The 14,432-nt window shown below is 37.4% G+C and overlaps 2 protein-coding genes across 2 annotated transcripts; one reads left to right on the top strand and one right to left on the bottom strand.

Moving 5' to 3' along the window:
* Window positions 1-1,290: 1,290 nt before the first annotated feature.
* Window positions 1,291-1,848, top strand: LOC141595729 (serpin-Z10-like). Its single transcript, XM_074415694.1, has one exon. The coding sequence runs from the start codon at window positions 1,291-1,293 to the stop codon at window positions 1,846-1,848; it is 558 nt and encodes a 185-aa protein (XP_074271795.1).
* A 653-nt stretch (window positions 1,849-2,501) lies between these two features.
* LOC141595730 (uncharacterized) lies at window positions 2,502-3,005 on the bottom strand. The gene has a single exon (XM_074415695.1). It carries the CDS (start codon window positions 3,003-3,005, stop codon window positions 2,502-2,504), a length of 504 nt encoding a protein of 167 aa, XP_074271796.1.
* Window positions 3,006-14,432: the final 11,427 nt, after the last annotated feature.

Below are 14,432 nucleotides of genomic sequence, written 5' to 3' on the forward strand. Positions count from 1 at the left end.
AGCAGATTATAGATATTTATTATGAGTAAGTATCCTAATACTAATAGGGAAATACTTCTGTAAATACGGAGCATAGGGCAACTTGGTACATGGTGTGATTTTTCTTTAAATGACATTAATTTTGTTTATAATGGGAGGAAGATTCGAACTTGTGACTTATCATCGTCCACATGCCTCAATCTCTCTCACATGTAGAGGGAAGCTTGATCCATTCTCTATTTCCCTGTAATAATAAGAGAACTCTAATGCTAATGGCACCATCGCCAAGCGCAAGTACTCTATGGATTTTATGTCCGCGCTTTGGTGTTTAATCGTGTTTTTTGCACGTTCTGCCCTTGCCCCGGTATTAAATCTCACGTTATGTTGAATATGACGACTTTGTGGACAGTTTGATTGTTATGGTGGCTCAGTACAAATATTAAAGCAGTATAGTACTTATTTATGATCTATTGTCGTAATTAGGCAGCGTGAGCAGAGAGCGCGATCAAGAATAAAAGTGATCCGTCCTGATTCGATGAATAAGGCTTCACATATCTAATATTCGCTCTATAGTCTATTCACGTCAGTTATCAAAATGAAGTCTTAAATGAAAAAGGGAAGGGCAAGAACACGGTATGCTCGTAGATAAAACCCTTAACACCACACCAAACTTCGAGGTTCAATTGTAAAACACTTAATTACCGTCTTCCCCGTTAAAATAAATTTTGTCCGTGAAAAAATGCGATGGATAAGAAAATTAAACCCTAGTTGTCAAGAGTTTCAATAATAACTGGTGGTATATAAAACCACAAACCCAAGTAATTGTAATTCATTAACATTTCCATACTCATTTCTTTTCATACAACAAGATAGTTGACAACGAAGTTTTCGGTACAAGTTGCGCAACATGTCATCCAAGAAAACCTTGGGAAGGGCAAGAACACGGTATGCTCTCCGGCGTCAATTGACACCATTCTTAGCATGGTCGATTTGGATCTGTGTTTGATTTCAAATTATCGTATTTTGAATTAAATTCAGATTCGAAGTTATACTATATATAATCAAATCATTTGGTCGACTCAGTATTTTTTTTTTTTTTGTAATTAACAAACTAAATTCGCGATTTTTGAAGGGCGATCAAGTTGTGAATGAAGCAAATGCATTGGCTAAAGAAGCAACAAAAGGGTTGATCAGACAAATACTTAGAAGAGATAACATCAAAGGCGATACCGTCTTATTGTTGGCTAACGCTTTGTATTTCAAAGGAGCTCCTTTAATCGTCTTGACGGAGTCAAAGTTCGAGTTCCCTTCATGAGACAAGCGTGCAAGTACTACGACTATGGAACGTATAACGAATGTCAAGTTATAAGGATGCCATACAAAAGTAAAACAACGAAGCGATTCTCAATGTACGTCTTTCTCCCATTTGAGAAGGACGGGTTACCAAATGTCATGGAAAACATCAAGATTATTGATCAAAATATGTTCCAGGACGAAATCAAACTCGAGTATGTCAAGGTCAATGTACTCTCAATCCCGAAATTCAAGTTTGAATCCGATGTTGATCTAAAGAATACTATGAAACAATTGGGATTGACGTTACCATTTGAAAACAACTGCATGGATTTTTCAGGAATCGCTGATATTGTCTTGCCAATCTATGTAAGTGATATATTTCAAAAATGTTGTATCGAAACAGATGAATTAGGGACAGTGGCCGCAGCCGTTACAAGTATGCGATATGGATGTGCTATGGGACCGCCTCCGCCACAGATAAGATTTGTGACAGATCATCCGTTTATGTTTATGATTAGAGAAGATGTTTCTGGTGCTATACTCTTTGTTGGTACTGTGCTAGATCCTAAGTAGTATACATGATGATTCTTTTGCATTACACAAGACTTAAGATTTTTTTTTTTTTTTTTTTTTTTTTTTTTTTTTTTTTTTTTGCTGAGAGGTTGATATTTGATGTTAGTAGGTTTAATAGATGAAATAAAATAAACTTTTTCTTAAATTTTATGTTAAAATTAAAGGTAAATACAAATGACCAATGTGAAGAAGGAAGCGATAGCAAACAAATGAAAATTCTCCAACAACCCACAAGACTCATGCTGATTTTCATTTAATTATTGACCTTATATGCAACATAATTAACTTAGATACTTGCTGCAGTGACGGAACTAACAGGGTTAGTAGAGACGATTGTCCCTGCAAGACAGCGAAAATTTCAAAAACCAATAGTTACGTCACATCCCAAAGCCGTATTATATCACAATAAATTTATTCGTACACTAAAGCTAAAATAAAGTAAGAAAAGAAAAAGTTAGTTATATAATTAAATCGATCTCATGATCAGTGGCGGATTTAAGGGGGCTAGCAGGAGCGCTCACCTATACTAGAAAATGAAAATCTCGCAAATTTTAGTTAAAATTTTCGATATTTTTTTTCGAGTATGTCTTATAGCATTACTTGTACGCCCCCCACTAACCTCAAATCCTGACTCCGCATGCAAAACAACATGATTAAGCATTAGAAACCAACAAATTTTGATTCCTCTCCAAAGAAAGTTGCTTCTGTAGCTGCATTTGCTTTTTAAACCTTTGTATGAACAAATCAGCTGCTTGGTCAATATCTTCATCCCCTACCTCCACCGTACCCTCCACCGCACCACCGCCGTGTACCATTATCGCCTCCGTCTCCACCTCTGCCTCTGACTCCTTGAACAACTCATGTGTTAGGCTTAGCCCTTCATATTCATCATAACTACTGGTTATTGTAGCTTCGTCGCCTACGACATCCTCAAGTTTGTTCTCGTCGTGGTGGTGGTTTTGGTGGCGGGGACGGTGAGACGACGATGAGGGCGGTTGCGAGACGAGGGCATGGAGGGATTGGGTTAATGAGGTTTTATCAATGTTTTTGTGTAGGAGAAAGAATATCATTATACGTATTCTTAACTCGTTTGTTTTGTTTGACAATGCTGTTATAATCTTCTTCCATAATCCTCTTACTCTTACTCTCACCCTCATTTTTTTCCTACACAAAAAACAACAAATAACAATTGTTGGAATTTTTGAACAATACAATTTTATGATAAAAGAATATATATAGGGTGAAATGAGATTATGTATGGAGAAGTTTATATATGTATATATAGACACTAAAACTAAAACAATTAAAATTAAAGGTACGTAACGTAATTAGTTTGAATAAGAAGTTGGCTAGTTAATAGAGGATTAGAGGGAAAGTGATATGTGGCAGAAGATCATGTAATCTTGGAGTTTGGTTAGATATTGTCGTATAAGACGGTCTTATAGTAACAGTATTGGCAGACCTGTTATATAAAATGTGTATTTTTTTTCTTTTTTCGGTTAATTGTTAATGTGTTTTTATAGTTATCTCATAATATGTTTAATTTGAAACTGTCTTACAAGAAACTTAGTCGATTAAATAAACAGAGGGCAAGGATTAAATCAATTTCTGTGTGTTATATGTCCGTTGTTTTGCTGCAATTGGAAGGATAGTGTGATGGAATGAATGATGGGAGGGTTACACTTCACAAATTTTTATTATAGACGGACATTATCCGTCTATACGTATAGACGGATACCATTTCCCCTCACAAAATACCCATTTGCCATAAAGTGGAAAGCACATGGGGTGCCCCACCTTGTCCCCCTACCCATTTTATTAGAGGTCATTACCCGCCTGTTCGCTCCACCCGTCTATACCAAGACCAATTGTATACACTTATACTTAAGGGGCAAGCTTTTGCTTTGTTGCTTTGTTACTTTTTGCTTTTTGTTTGTGTGTGTTTGGAAGAAAGGGTCCAAATTTTCAAAGGTAAACTATAAAGTGGAAGTGAGAAGAAGGCTCTTTTGGGATGATTATGTTTTTCTAATCAAGTTTTTTTGGTGTTAATTAGGTTTAAGACTCTAGATTTTAGCAATTTGTCAACAAAAGCAATTTATGGAGAGTTTTCTTTTTGTTCTTTGTGTTTAGACTTTTGTTTGATTAAAGCTTCCTTTCTTAGTTGAGTCATTTTCTTATCATTCATTTTAATCATTTTCATCACATTAAGAATGAAATATCGGAAGAAATTCAGTCCTCGTTTGTTTGGACTGAAATTTTTTAAACTGTACTGAATTAAATTGAATTAAGCAGAATTGGTGAGAAGAATAAAAATGAACTAAACTAAACTCATAATAACTGAACTCAGTGGCGGAGTTAGCATTTGCCGCTAAAAGGCGAAATTTTTTAGGAAAAACAAATAATAATATCATAATTAACTTGAAAGAAGTTCAAAATTTAACAAAAAAAAAAAAGTTGGATTTTTTCATTTTTCAGTTCGACCATTTTTTTTCACGTTTATATCATATTTTTTTGACATTTGGGTAATTGTTTGCAAATGAAAATCCTTTTTGGTGCTAAAAGTTACTCGGACCAATGTGTTAAGGTCAATAAAAAGTTTCAGATCGACGTCCAAAGCCCAAATATATCAAACCAAAAGTCAGTGGCAATCTAATGATGATCCAATGGGCTTATGTACCTAGCCCAGCTTCAGAACATTATTTCATGTTGGATTGTAGGTTGATGATCAAATTTTAGCAAAAACCAGCTCAATAACACAAAGGCCAATTAAATAATTTAATAAACTTGTAAAAAAGTAATCATTCTCATCCAAATCAAAGATAATACTTACTTTTGGTACTATTTATAAACGTAGGAAATTTTTGATATTATTCATAATCTATAAGACAATATAGTCATGTGAGATCTTATTTGATTTATCGTCATGAATGCATATAAGAATATCAAATTTTTATAATTTTTAATAATGTGTAACTAAAAATATTCACGTTGCAAAACATGTCTCGCCAAATGTGATAAACCAACTGTTACCTTTGGTTTGGATGAGATGGAGTAGTTTATTTTGATATCTTACATATTTAAATATGTCAATATTCATTATAAAATATCGAGGAATTAAAATAAAACCGAAATATGAATAATATTAAATTTAAAGTTTGGGCATTTTTCCTTTTAAGCCGATCCTACATGAGAGTTGTTGAAAGCCTGAAAGTCTAATCGTCCTTTGTTGGTGGGCTATCAATATTAAGTAGACCTGTCAAATTCTGATCCGACCCTAAATCTAACCCGATCCGGTTTTTCAGGGTCAATGCCCGCCCGTAAATTCCACCCATAGCTTATCCGAACCCAAAATATCCAAATCTGTAACCCATACTAACCTAAACTCAAAGACATTCGAATTGACAATTATTTGACGCGACAAAGAAAAACGATGTTTCAATATGTTAGGTTAATTGGTGACCCATGACCCCAAAAGAAGCTAGCGTGCATTGGACCAAGACGACCCCACTCAACCAACATACTTAACATCAAACCCACATTCATCTGGCTTTATTTGCTAGCTGTACCTTACTCATTCTCATTATTAGCTCCACCCCACTATATTAAATCTATCGGTTGGTCTTGCTTTAGACGGTATATTTTGGTCTAAAACAATAAGATGGAATTTTATAACTATTTTACAGTGAAATGTGACCCCTATTAAAAAACAAGTTACCATAAATTATAACACTGCCTATACCATTATGGTTATATTTAACATAAAATAAAGCTTCAGACGAAAAGTGGTCGTCGAAAAAAGAATTTGCGTTAATCTACAGTCAATTTCTCTGAATACATTTGTATACTTGTATCTGTCTTAAAACTAAAACATGTCAAATAATATTACATAGCTAGATAAGTGTGTTGCTATTTGGTATACGTATTATAAACAGAAAATTGTGATTAATAAAAACCATAAAGTATACGATGATTTGAATACAAATGTGTACAATTTCTGTGAATCAGAGGACTGCTGCTGATGTTCTTCATCAAATAAGGATAGCTTCATGTGCAAGACATCGAAGATATTTTGGATGAAGCTAGAAGACTTGACAGCTGGACTTATAACAAACTTTGACTGTTGTAACAAACTTTGACTGATAATCAGTTAGGCTATACTTGTATATATACCAACACATTGTAACAGTTTCATTAAGTTAATACAATAACAAACTTTATTTACATCTTTGCATAATTCTCTGAGTAATTGTGAAGTTCAAGTTCAAGCTTTCATCCATGGCTTCCTCTCATATTGTTAGTGTTGTTACTCTGATTACACTTTTACCATTTTACAATTTCCGTATATTGACTGTTAGAGAATAATTAGGAGCATCCTAATTATTCCCATATTATTTGTATCCTTATTTTGTTAATTCTGTTACCTTGTATTTAGCCCTATATCACGTAGCATATCTCTTGATCTTAGGAAAGTATTCTAGTCTAACCTAGCTTCCTCTTGTATATATACTCATGGTGTATTCTCTGTTAATTATCATTCAAAATATATAATTCACATTTCCTACATGGTATCAGGAAAAGGTTCGTCCTCCGTACCAAACCCTAATTTCCTTCGTGTTTCTCGACCTCCTTCCATGTCTGGCAACACGATTCCCAACAAGGCAGAGCCATCCAAACCTCTCGTCCTTGTCAATCTCCACGCCATCACAAAATTTGACGGATCTAACTATCAACAATGGAGGCTTCAATTTGAGTCGCTCCTTCAAGGTTATGATCTTTCGTCCTTCATTGATGGCAAAACCGTACCACCACCACCATTTCTCACCGAGAAAGACAAAACCCCTGTCCCAAATCCGGAGTACAGTACATGGTTTCGGCAAGACAAATTACTATTCAGTGCCGTGGCAAGCACTCTCACCCCATCCATTAGTCACATCCTCAACCGTCTCCAAACTACTCAAGAGGCGTGGGATGCCCTAGCAGCCACCTATGCTCGCCCTTCCCGTGGTCACATCAAACAACTCCGCCACAAACTGAAACATATAACCAAAGGTACCTCATCCATAACTGACTACATGAACAAAATTAAAGCCACCATTGGTGAACTTGCTCTTCTGGGTACCATCATTCCCCAAGAGGATGTCACGGATCAAATTCTTGACGGGCTTGACAACTCATATCAATCTGTGATTGATACCGTCAATGCTCGTGACACCCCTATTACCTTTCAAGAACTCCACGAAAAATTAATTCGCAGAGAACTTGTTATTCTCCAAACTGAAACTCCTTCCCCTGCCTCGTTTACACCCATGGCCCACCCAACTCATGCTCGCACCTCAACCACCCCACCCCATACCCATCGTCAACCCACCTCTCAACCCACCACTACCCCTGGCAATCAGAATCCGAACAATCCCTTCCGCGGCAAGTGTCAGTGGTGTCATGTTCAAGGTCATACTCTATCCTACTGCTCTGTTTTCAAAACCCTGTACCCCAACATCCAAGTTCCCAAATATATCCGCACCCCATCCACTACTGCCCAAGCCAACCCGACAGTACTCGAACCCATGCCTCCCTCTCCTTGGCTACTCGATAGCGGTGCTTCTCATCACGTTACAACTGATCTTGCAAACCTAGCTCTTCACCACCCTTATGACGGGACTGATGAAATCGTCATAGGTGACGGGTCAGGTCTCCTCATCTCCAATGCGGGTTTTGTCTCTCTCCCTTACTCTTCATCTTCATCCTTTCATATGTCTAATGTTCTCCATGTACCTCAAATGCATAAAAATATCATCTCTGTCTCTAAGTTTTGTGCTGAAAACAATGTCTTTATTAATTTTCATTCCGATTTTTTTGTTGTGAAGGACTCTAAAACCGGCACTCAACTCTTCAAGGGACCATCCAAAGACGGAGTTTACTATTGGCCGATGAAGTCGTTCCCGCAAGCCCACACCACCCTGCTTCAACACGCGGATCTCCACCACCGCTTTGGTCATCCCCATTTATCTGTTTTTAAAAATATTCTTGCTAGTTTTAATTCTAAACATTATATTTCCAATAATGAACATTGCAATGCTTGTCATATTTATAAGAGTCATAAGTTACCATTTGATATTTCGTCACTTACATCCAATTTTCCACTCGAAGTTATCTTTAGTGACTTATGGACATCACCCGTCTACTCTTTTGACAACTACAAATACTATGTAATTTTTGTTGACCATTTTACAAAATTTATGTGGTTATTTCCCCTCAAAAAGAAGTCAGACACGAGACAAGTATTTCTTAATTTTCGTACTTTTGTTGAAAAACAATTTTCCCGACCCATACTTACATTGCATTCCGATAATGGTGGCGAGTTCGAAAAATTGAAACCTGACCTAGCCATTAACGGCATACAACACCTTACCTCTCCTCCTCATACTCCCGAGCATAATGGATTTGCGGAACGACGACATCGCCACATAGTTGATACCGGCCTTGCGCTGCTCTCGCATTCCTCCATGCCCCTCGTTTATTGGTCATTAGCTTTCCAAACTGTAGTCTATCTCATCAATAGAATGCCCACTTCCACCCTTCACAATCAATCCCCGTACTTTTGCCTTAAAAAAACTCACCCGAAATATGCCAATCTTCACAACTTCGGAAGCCTTTGCTACCCTTGGCTCCGCCCCTACACAACTCATAAACTTGACCCCCGTTCCGCTGCCTGTGTATTTGTTGGGTATTCCCCGACTCAACACGCCTACCTCTGTCTTCACCCAACCTCTAACCGTATCTACAGCTCTCGCCATGTTCGATTTATCGAACACCACTACCCCTTCCACCACTCTCCGCTGCCCTCCACCTCACTACCCACATCCGACGTATGGTGCCAGGTCTTCATTCCCCTTCTCTCCTCGGCTTCTGAGCCCCAACAACCAGCCCATACCCCTGATCACACCCCTGCCACTACCGTAGACCTCTCACCCACCCCACACACCGAACCCATCTCACCCTCTTCACCTGCCTCACCTGAAACTCCTCCTACACCTACTGCCACCAGTATTCCTCCTCCACCGCCCCCACCACCCCCTTGACAACCTCCTGCCCATTCCCACGCCACAAGAGCCTCCCACAACATTTACAAACCCATTGATATACTCAACCTCTCGGCTCAACTCCACTCCACCGAACCCAAAACCACCAAGCAAGCTCTTATCGATCCCACTTGGCGGTCTGCTATGGAAGCTCAATACAATGCTCTCATAGCCAATAATACATGGGAACTTGTTCCACCCTCCCCAAACCAAAACATTGTGGGTTGTAAATGGGTCTTTCGAACCAAATACAACACCGATGGCTCCATTCACAAACACAAAGCCCGCCTTGTTGCGAAAGACTTCCACCAACGACCTGGCCTTGACTATAACGAAACCTTCAGTCCCGTTATCAAACCTGCCACGGTCCGTTTACTAATGAGTCTTGCTGTATCCAAAGGCTGGCCACTCCGTCAACTCGACATCAATGATGCTTTTCTCCAAGGTAATTTAACCGACACGGTATATATGGCTCAACCCCCGGGCTTTATTGATCCCGCCAAACCCACCCATGTATGCCGTCTTCGAAAAGCAATCTATGGTCTCAAACAGGCTCCCCGGGCATGGTACAATGAACTCCGTTCATTCCTCCTCAAGACGGGTTTCAAGAATTCTGTCTCTGATACATCTCTTTTTATTCTTCACAGTACCTATACTCTATTTGTACTTGTATATGTTGATTATATCATTGTTACAGGGTCAAGTTCTCCGCAGGTTCAGGAATTCATTACCGCCCTAGCCAATCAATTCTCACTCAAAGATCTCGGTCCTCTAACATACTTCTTGGGTGTCGAAGTCCAACCATGCTCCAAAGGACTCTTCCTCACCCAACAAAAATACACGACTGATTTATTAGCAAGAGCCAATATGACTGACGCCAAGTCTGCTTCCACTCCACTTGATGCGTCCACGAAACTCCGTCTCCAAGATGGTCCTCTACATGATAATCCTACTGAGTACCGTACATTAGTCAGAGGTCTTCAATATCTTTCCCTAACGAGGCCGGATATTGCCTTTGCAGTCAGTCGGCTCTCTCAATTTATGCATCAGCCCACCGTGTGCCATTGGTCTGCTCTTAAACGGTTACTTCGGTATTTCGCTGGCACACCATCCCACGACATTTACATTCATCGTGACTCACCTCCAAGCCTTCATGCTTATTCGGACTCTGGCTGGGGTGATGATCCCGATGACCTTCAATCCACTGGCGTTTATATCATATACCTAGGTCGAACACCTATCTCGTGGAGCTCCAAAAAGCTCCGTACTATTGCTCGTTCATCAACCGAAGCTGAGTATCGAACTGTTGCTAATGCCGCTGCTGAACTTACCTGGCTTAGCTACCTCTTTAGTGAGCTTCGAATTCCACTTACCTCTTCTCCCGTCATTTACTGTGACAATCTTGGTGCAACAAACTTAAGTTCCAATCCCGTCTTTCATTCTCGAATGAAACATGTGGCGTTGGACTATCATTTTATTCGCGAGAAGGTACAATCTGGTGTCTTGGGTGTTGTTCCCATTGCTAATGATGATCAACTCGCTGACGCGCTCACTAAAGCCCTCCCAAAGCCGCGGTTCACAATGTTACTTTCCAAGATCGGACTCTCTCAAAGGCCGTCCGTCTTGCGGGGGGATGTTAGAGAATAATTAGGAGCATCCTAATTATTCCCATATTATTTGTATCCTTATTTTGTTAATTCTGTTACCTTATATTTAGCCCTATATCACGTAGCATATCTCTTGATCTTAGGAAAGTATTTTAGTCTAACCTAGCTTCCTCTTGTATATATACTCATGTTGTTTTCTCTGTTAATTATCATTCAAAATATGTAATTCACATTTCCTACATTGACACCTTTAAATCTTTAATTAAAGGGACGTCCCGGAAGAGCGGGTTGTTAAGGGACATTTGAATATTGTTGCATGTCGTCTTCTTCCACCGTCCCTCTAATACCGGCCTTCTCCCTCTTTTTCCTCTTCCATTTTATTTTAAAACATCTTTACTCCATCGTTAACTTATATGTTTTGGCCTATGGTTTGCTTCTTGTTCTTAATTTGGTAGGATCTTTGAATTTCGGGATATATTTAACTCGGTTGGTATGATTGTTTCATGGTACTACTCAAGGCCAAATGAATCATATACGATTCTGATTATCAGAATCGATTATTTTGTAATATTCATTGTAATTTAACCAGGACTCTTTAATCACTGAATTCTCAAATTTAGGTTCAGACCTGTCAATATGGGGACAAAAATACATTTAGAAATAGATCCGTTAAAACATTACTTTTGATATAGTGAATTAGAGACATCGGAATTTTGTCAACGTAGCATTCAATGAGCTAACCCGTTCTTGGTTTTGTGGGCTTTTTTTCACTTGTGTAAAGGACGATGAGTCATTTCACTATCTACCAATGCAGATTAATCCGTTTTGTGGACGAAAAGACGATGTCATTAGAGACATCGGAATTTTGTCAACGTAGCATTCAATGAGCTAACCCGTTCTTGGTTTTGTGGGCTTTTTTTCACTTGTGTAAAGGACGATGAGTCATTTCACTATCTACCAATGCAGATTAATCCGTTTTGTGGACGAAAAGACGATGTCATTTTCTTCAAAGTAATCTTATTTTAAAAAGTTATGTAATTAATAGGTAAAAATATAACGTTCCATTTTCCTTTCCCTTAATTTTCCTCAAGTCCAAATCCCACTACTCCAACTCACAAACAAAACAACGAAAATACTTTCCTTTTTCTTCCTCTTTTTTCTCCATTATCTCTATTCAAAAATTGGATTAATCTCCATATTAATAAAAAAATCTTAAATAAACTCAAAAAAAAAAATTTGGTTGAGTTTGTCCAATTCACAAATAATATTATACCTCTATTTGTATAATAAGCATTGTACAATTACTATACATTTATTCAAGTTCATATATAATTTTTCTGAGTTTTTTAAAGTTTATTTTTTTTTAATGTTTAAGTGGTTAAATTCAAATACTTTACAATATATTTAAAATAAAACTCGAATACTTTAGAAAAAAGCTCGAATTCTACCCAATACAACTGGTGGTATAATTTATTACTGAGTAATTGAATTGTCCACAATACCCTTCCCACCAAACTCCTATATATCCCAACAACATCAACTCACATTTTCTCCACCCCATCTCCTCAACCTTCTGTGAGGTTTCTCAATCTCACAGAAGTTACTTTCAATTAGCTCTATGTCATTTTCTTAGAGCAAACTATCCCATTATTTTCAACCAAAAACATTTCTATCATATCATCACATATCAACTACGTACAACGTTAGTTTTGTACTACCTGTTATTGTACTGTCCTCGTGTCTCATTTTGAGACAAAAAAAAAAAAAAAAAAAAAAAACGAAGACATAATATAGATATATTATTATGGAGCTACATTCAAGGAGGAGCTCAATAATAGCTAAAAGGCTATGGAATTTCTTGAGAATAACTTTTTTTATGATGAGAAAAGGCTTGATCTCTAAGAAAAAACTTATGATGGATATTAACTTGTTTTTCAAACGAGGTCGACTAATTCGAAAGTCGTTTAGCAATCTTATATCGCACCACAACCACCACCACCACAACCGCCATCAGATGATGACACGTGGTATACGGGAGTACGAGTTCTCATGCAGTAATAGCCCTACTCCCGTTTTTTTCCACGTGTCATCGTCTAAACGTAAGCATCTCCACCATATTCATCTACCGTGCATGAACTCACCTATGGTGCTTGACGAAATTGAGTCCGTTTCACATGAAAATTACGATAATGCCCTTGTCGTAGTACCTAAGACACCCGAGTATGATTTAGCTCCTGGTGATAGTCGTAGTCCACTCATTTCTCCAATGCCTATCAAAATATCTGATTATTCGTCCGAGGAAGATATTAATGATGACGGAAATATTCAAGTTGATGATGAAGCTGAGGAGTTTATTAAGAAGTTTTATGAGCAATTACGTGCTCAAAGTCGTGTTCAATTGTTACAATATTAAGTACTCCAATAAAACTGTTTTACATTGTGTGTTATGATCTGTTGTATGGTCTATGTTATCACGAAAATTGTAACAAAAAAAAAGGAACATTAACACGTACTATTGTTATAAGATTGAATTTTCGAGTTTGCGACATTTTAAAGGGACGATAGAATTATAGAAATGTACTCCATAAGTTTGATTTCATGTTTCATCATAGCATAGACAATAGCGAATCCAGAAAAATTTCTTTGCATAGATGTGCTAAGCAAGCAATGTATGTATGATTCTAATTAGTGTATGCTTTAATTTGAGTTGATTTTCCACTAATGAGTGTTTATATGGTGTTTCATGGTGTAATGGCAAATTAGCAATAAATGTTAGCTAGCTAGCTTAGCTTGTAAAGTCGTGAGAGATGATATTCATGACCTGAGTGTGAATCCCGTCAACACATATTTACCCTAAGAAAAATGTATAAATAGCATATGTCGGCTAATTTAGCTTGTAAATTCACAACTAATAAGGGATGATATTCATGACCTGACTGTGAATCCCGTCACATGCATAAAAAGGTTGTGTGGACCGTTAGTGGCTCCTCCATGTGAATTACAAATTGAGGAGCCATTTCCTTTCCATAATTATTGAAGGTGTCGGTTTGAATAAGTGGATATGTTTTTGAATTTGTTTTTGTTAATTTTGAAATAATTATTATTGTTGGTCCCTTTCTTTTGTACAAAGTGTTAGTTGGTTTTGTACTTTATTTAAGAGTGAAGCCTCTTTTTAATTGTTTATAAAAGTATACTTTTAATTTCCTACTACTTTATTGCTTTTAGCCGTTGAGACTTGGAACAGCTTGTTTAGTTTGCTAATGTAAGGGATAGTGTAATATTAAGAAAAAAATAAAAGAAATTGGATTTATTGATTGGTTGAATGACACAAGGGTCAATGCACACTTTCCTCTAAAATTAAAGGAAGTACTCTTCATCCTCTTGATAAGAGGATGTTCCATTTTATTCCACAATAGAGAGGACAACCTCTTAGAAGAACGAGAGTGCTAAGAAGAGGGTGCATCCTCTCTATTGTACATGCTCTTAGAGGAAAGTAGAGGAAAGTAAATATTGGCCCTAGTGTCTACTAACCAACCATTATTTTTTTTTTGTCTAATAATTTATTTATTTATCAAATATGAGATTATTAAAGTAAGATTAATAATTTAAGAGGATCTTCTCTATTGTGGTAAGAAAAGTAGAGGAGATAAAGAAAGAGGATGATAATAATGAAAAATAAGGTAAATGAAAAGATATTGAGGTGTCATAAAAATAAAGGGTGAGTAAAAAATAAGAGAAAGGTAACCTCCTTTCTATTGTGGGTGCTCTTAGGGTTTTGGATGGTAATCGTGTGAGGATATCAATGATTATGTCGGAAGGGAGTGTAGGGGACGCCATGGATGAAGAAAGCAGGAAATAGTGGTGCTCTTTTATCAAAGTAGTGTTGAAAAATAAAGGT

Source organism: Silene latifolia, chromosome 8 (assembly GCF_048544455.1).
Source record: "Silene latifolia isolate original U9 population chromosome 8, ASM4854445v1, whole genome shotgun sequence".
Taxonomy (NCBI): Eukaryota; Viridiplantae; Streptophyta; class Magnoliopsida; order Caryophyllales; family Caryophyllaceae; genus Silene; species Silene latifolia.

Excerpts from the sequence above, each read along its gene's own strand:
- LOC141595730 (XM_074415695.1), bottom strand. The coding sequence starts at position 3,005 with ATGAGGGTGAGAGTAAGAGTAAGAGGATTATGGAAGAAGATTATAACA.
- LOC141595729 (XM_074415694.1), top strand. The coding sequence starts at position 1,291 with ATGAGACAAGCGTGCAAGTACTACGACTATGGAACGTATAACGAATGT.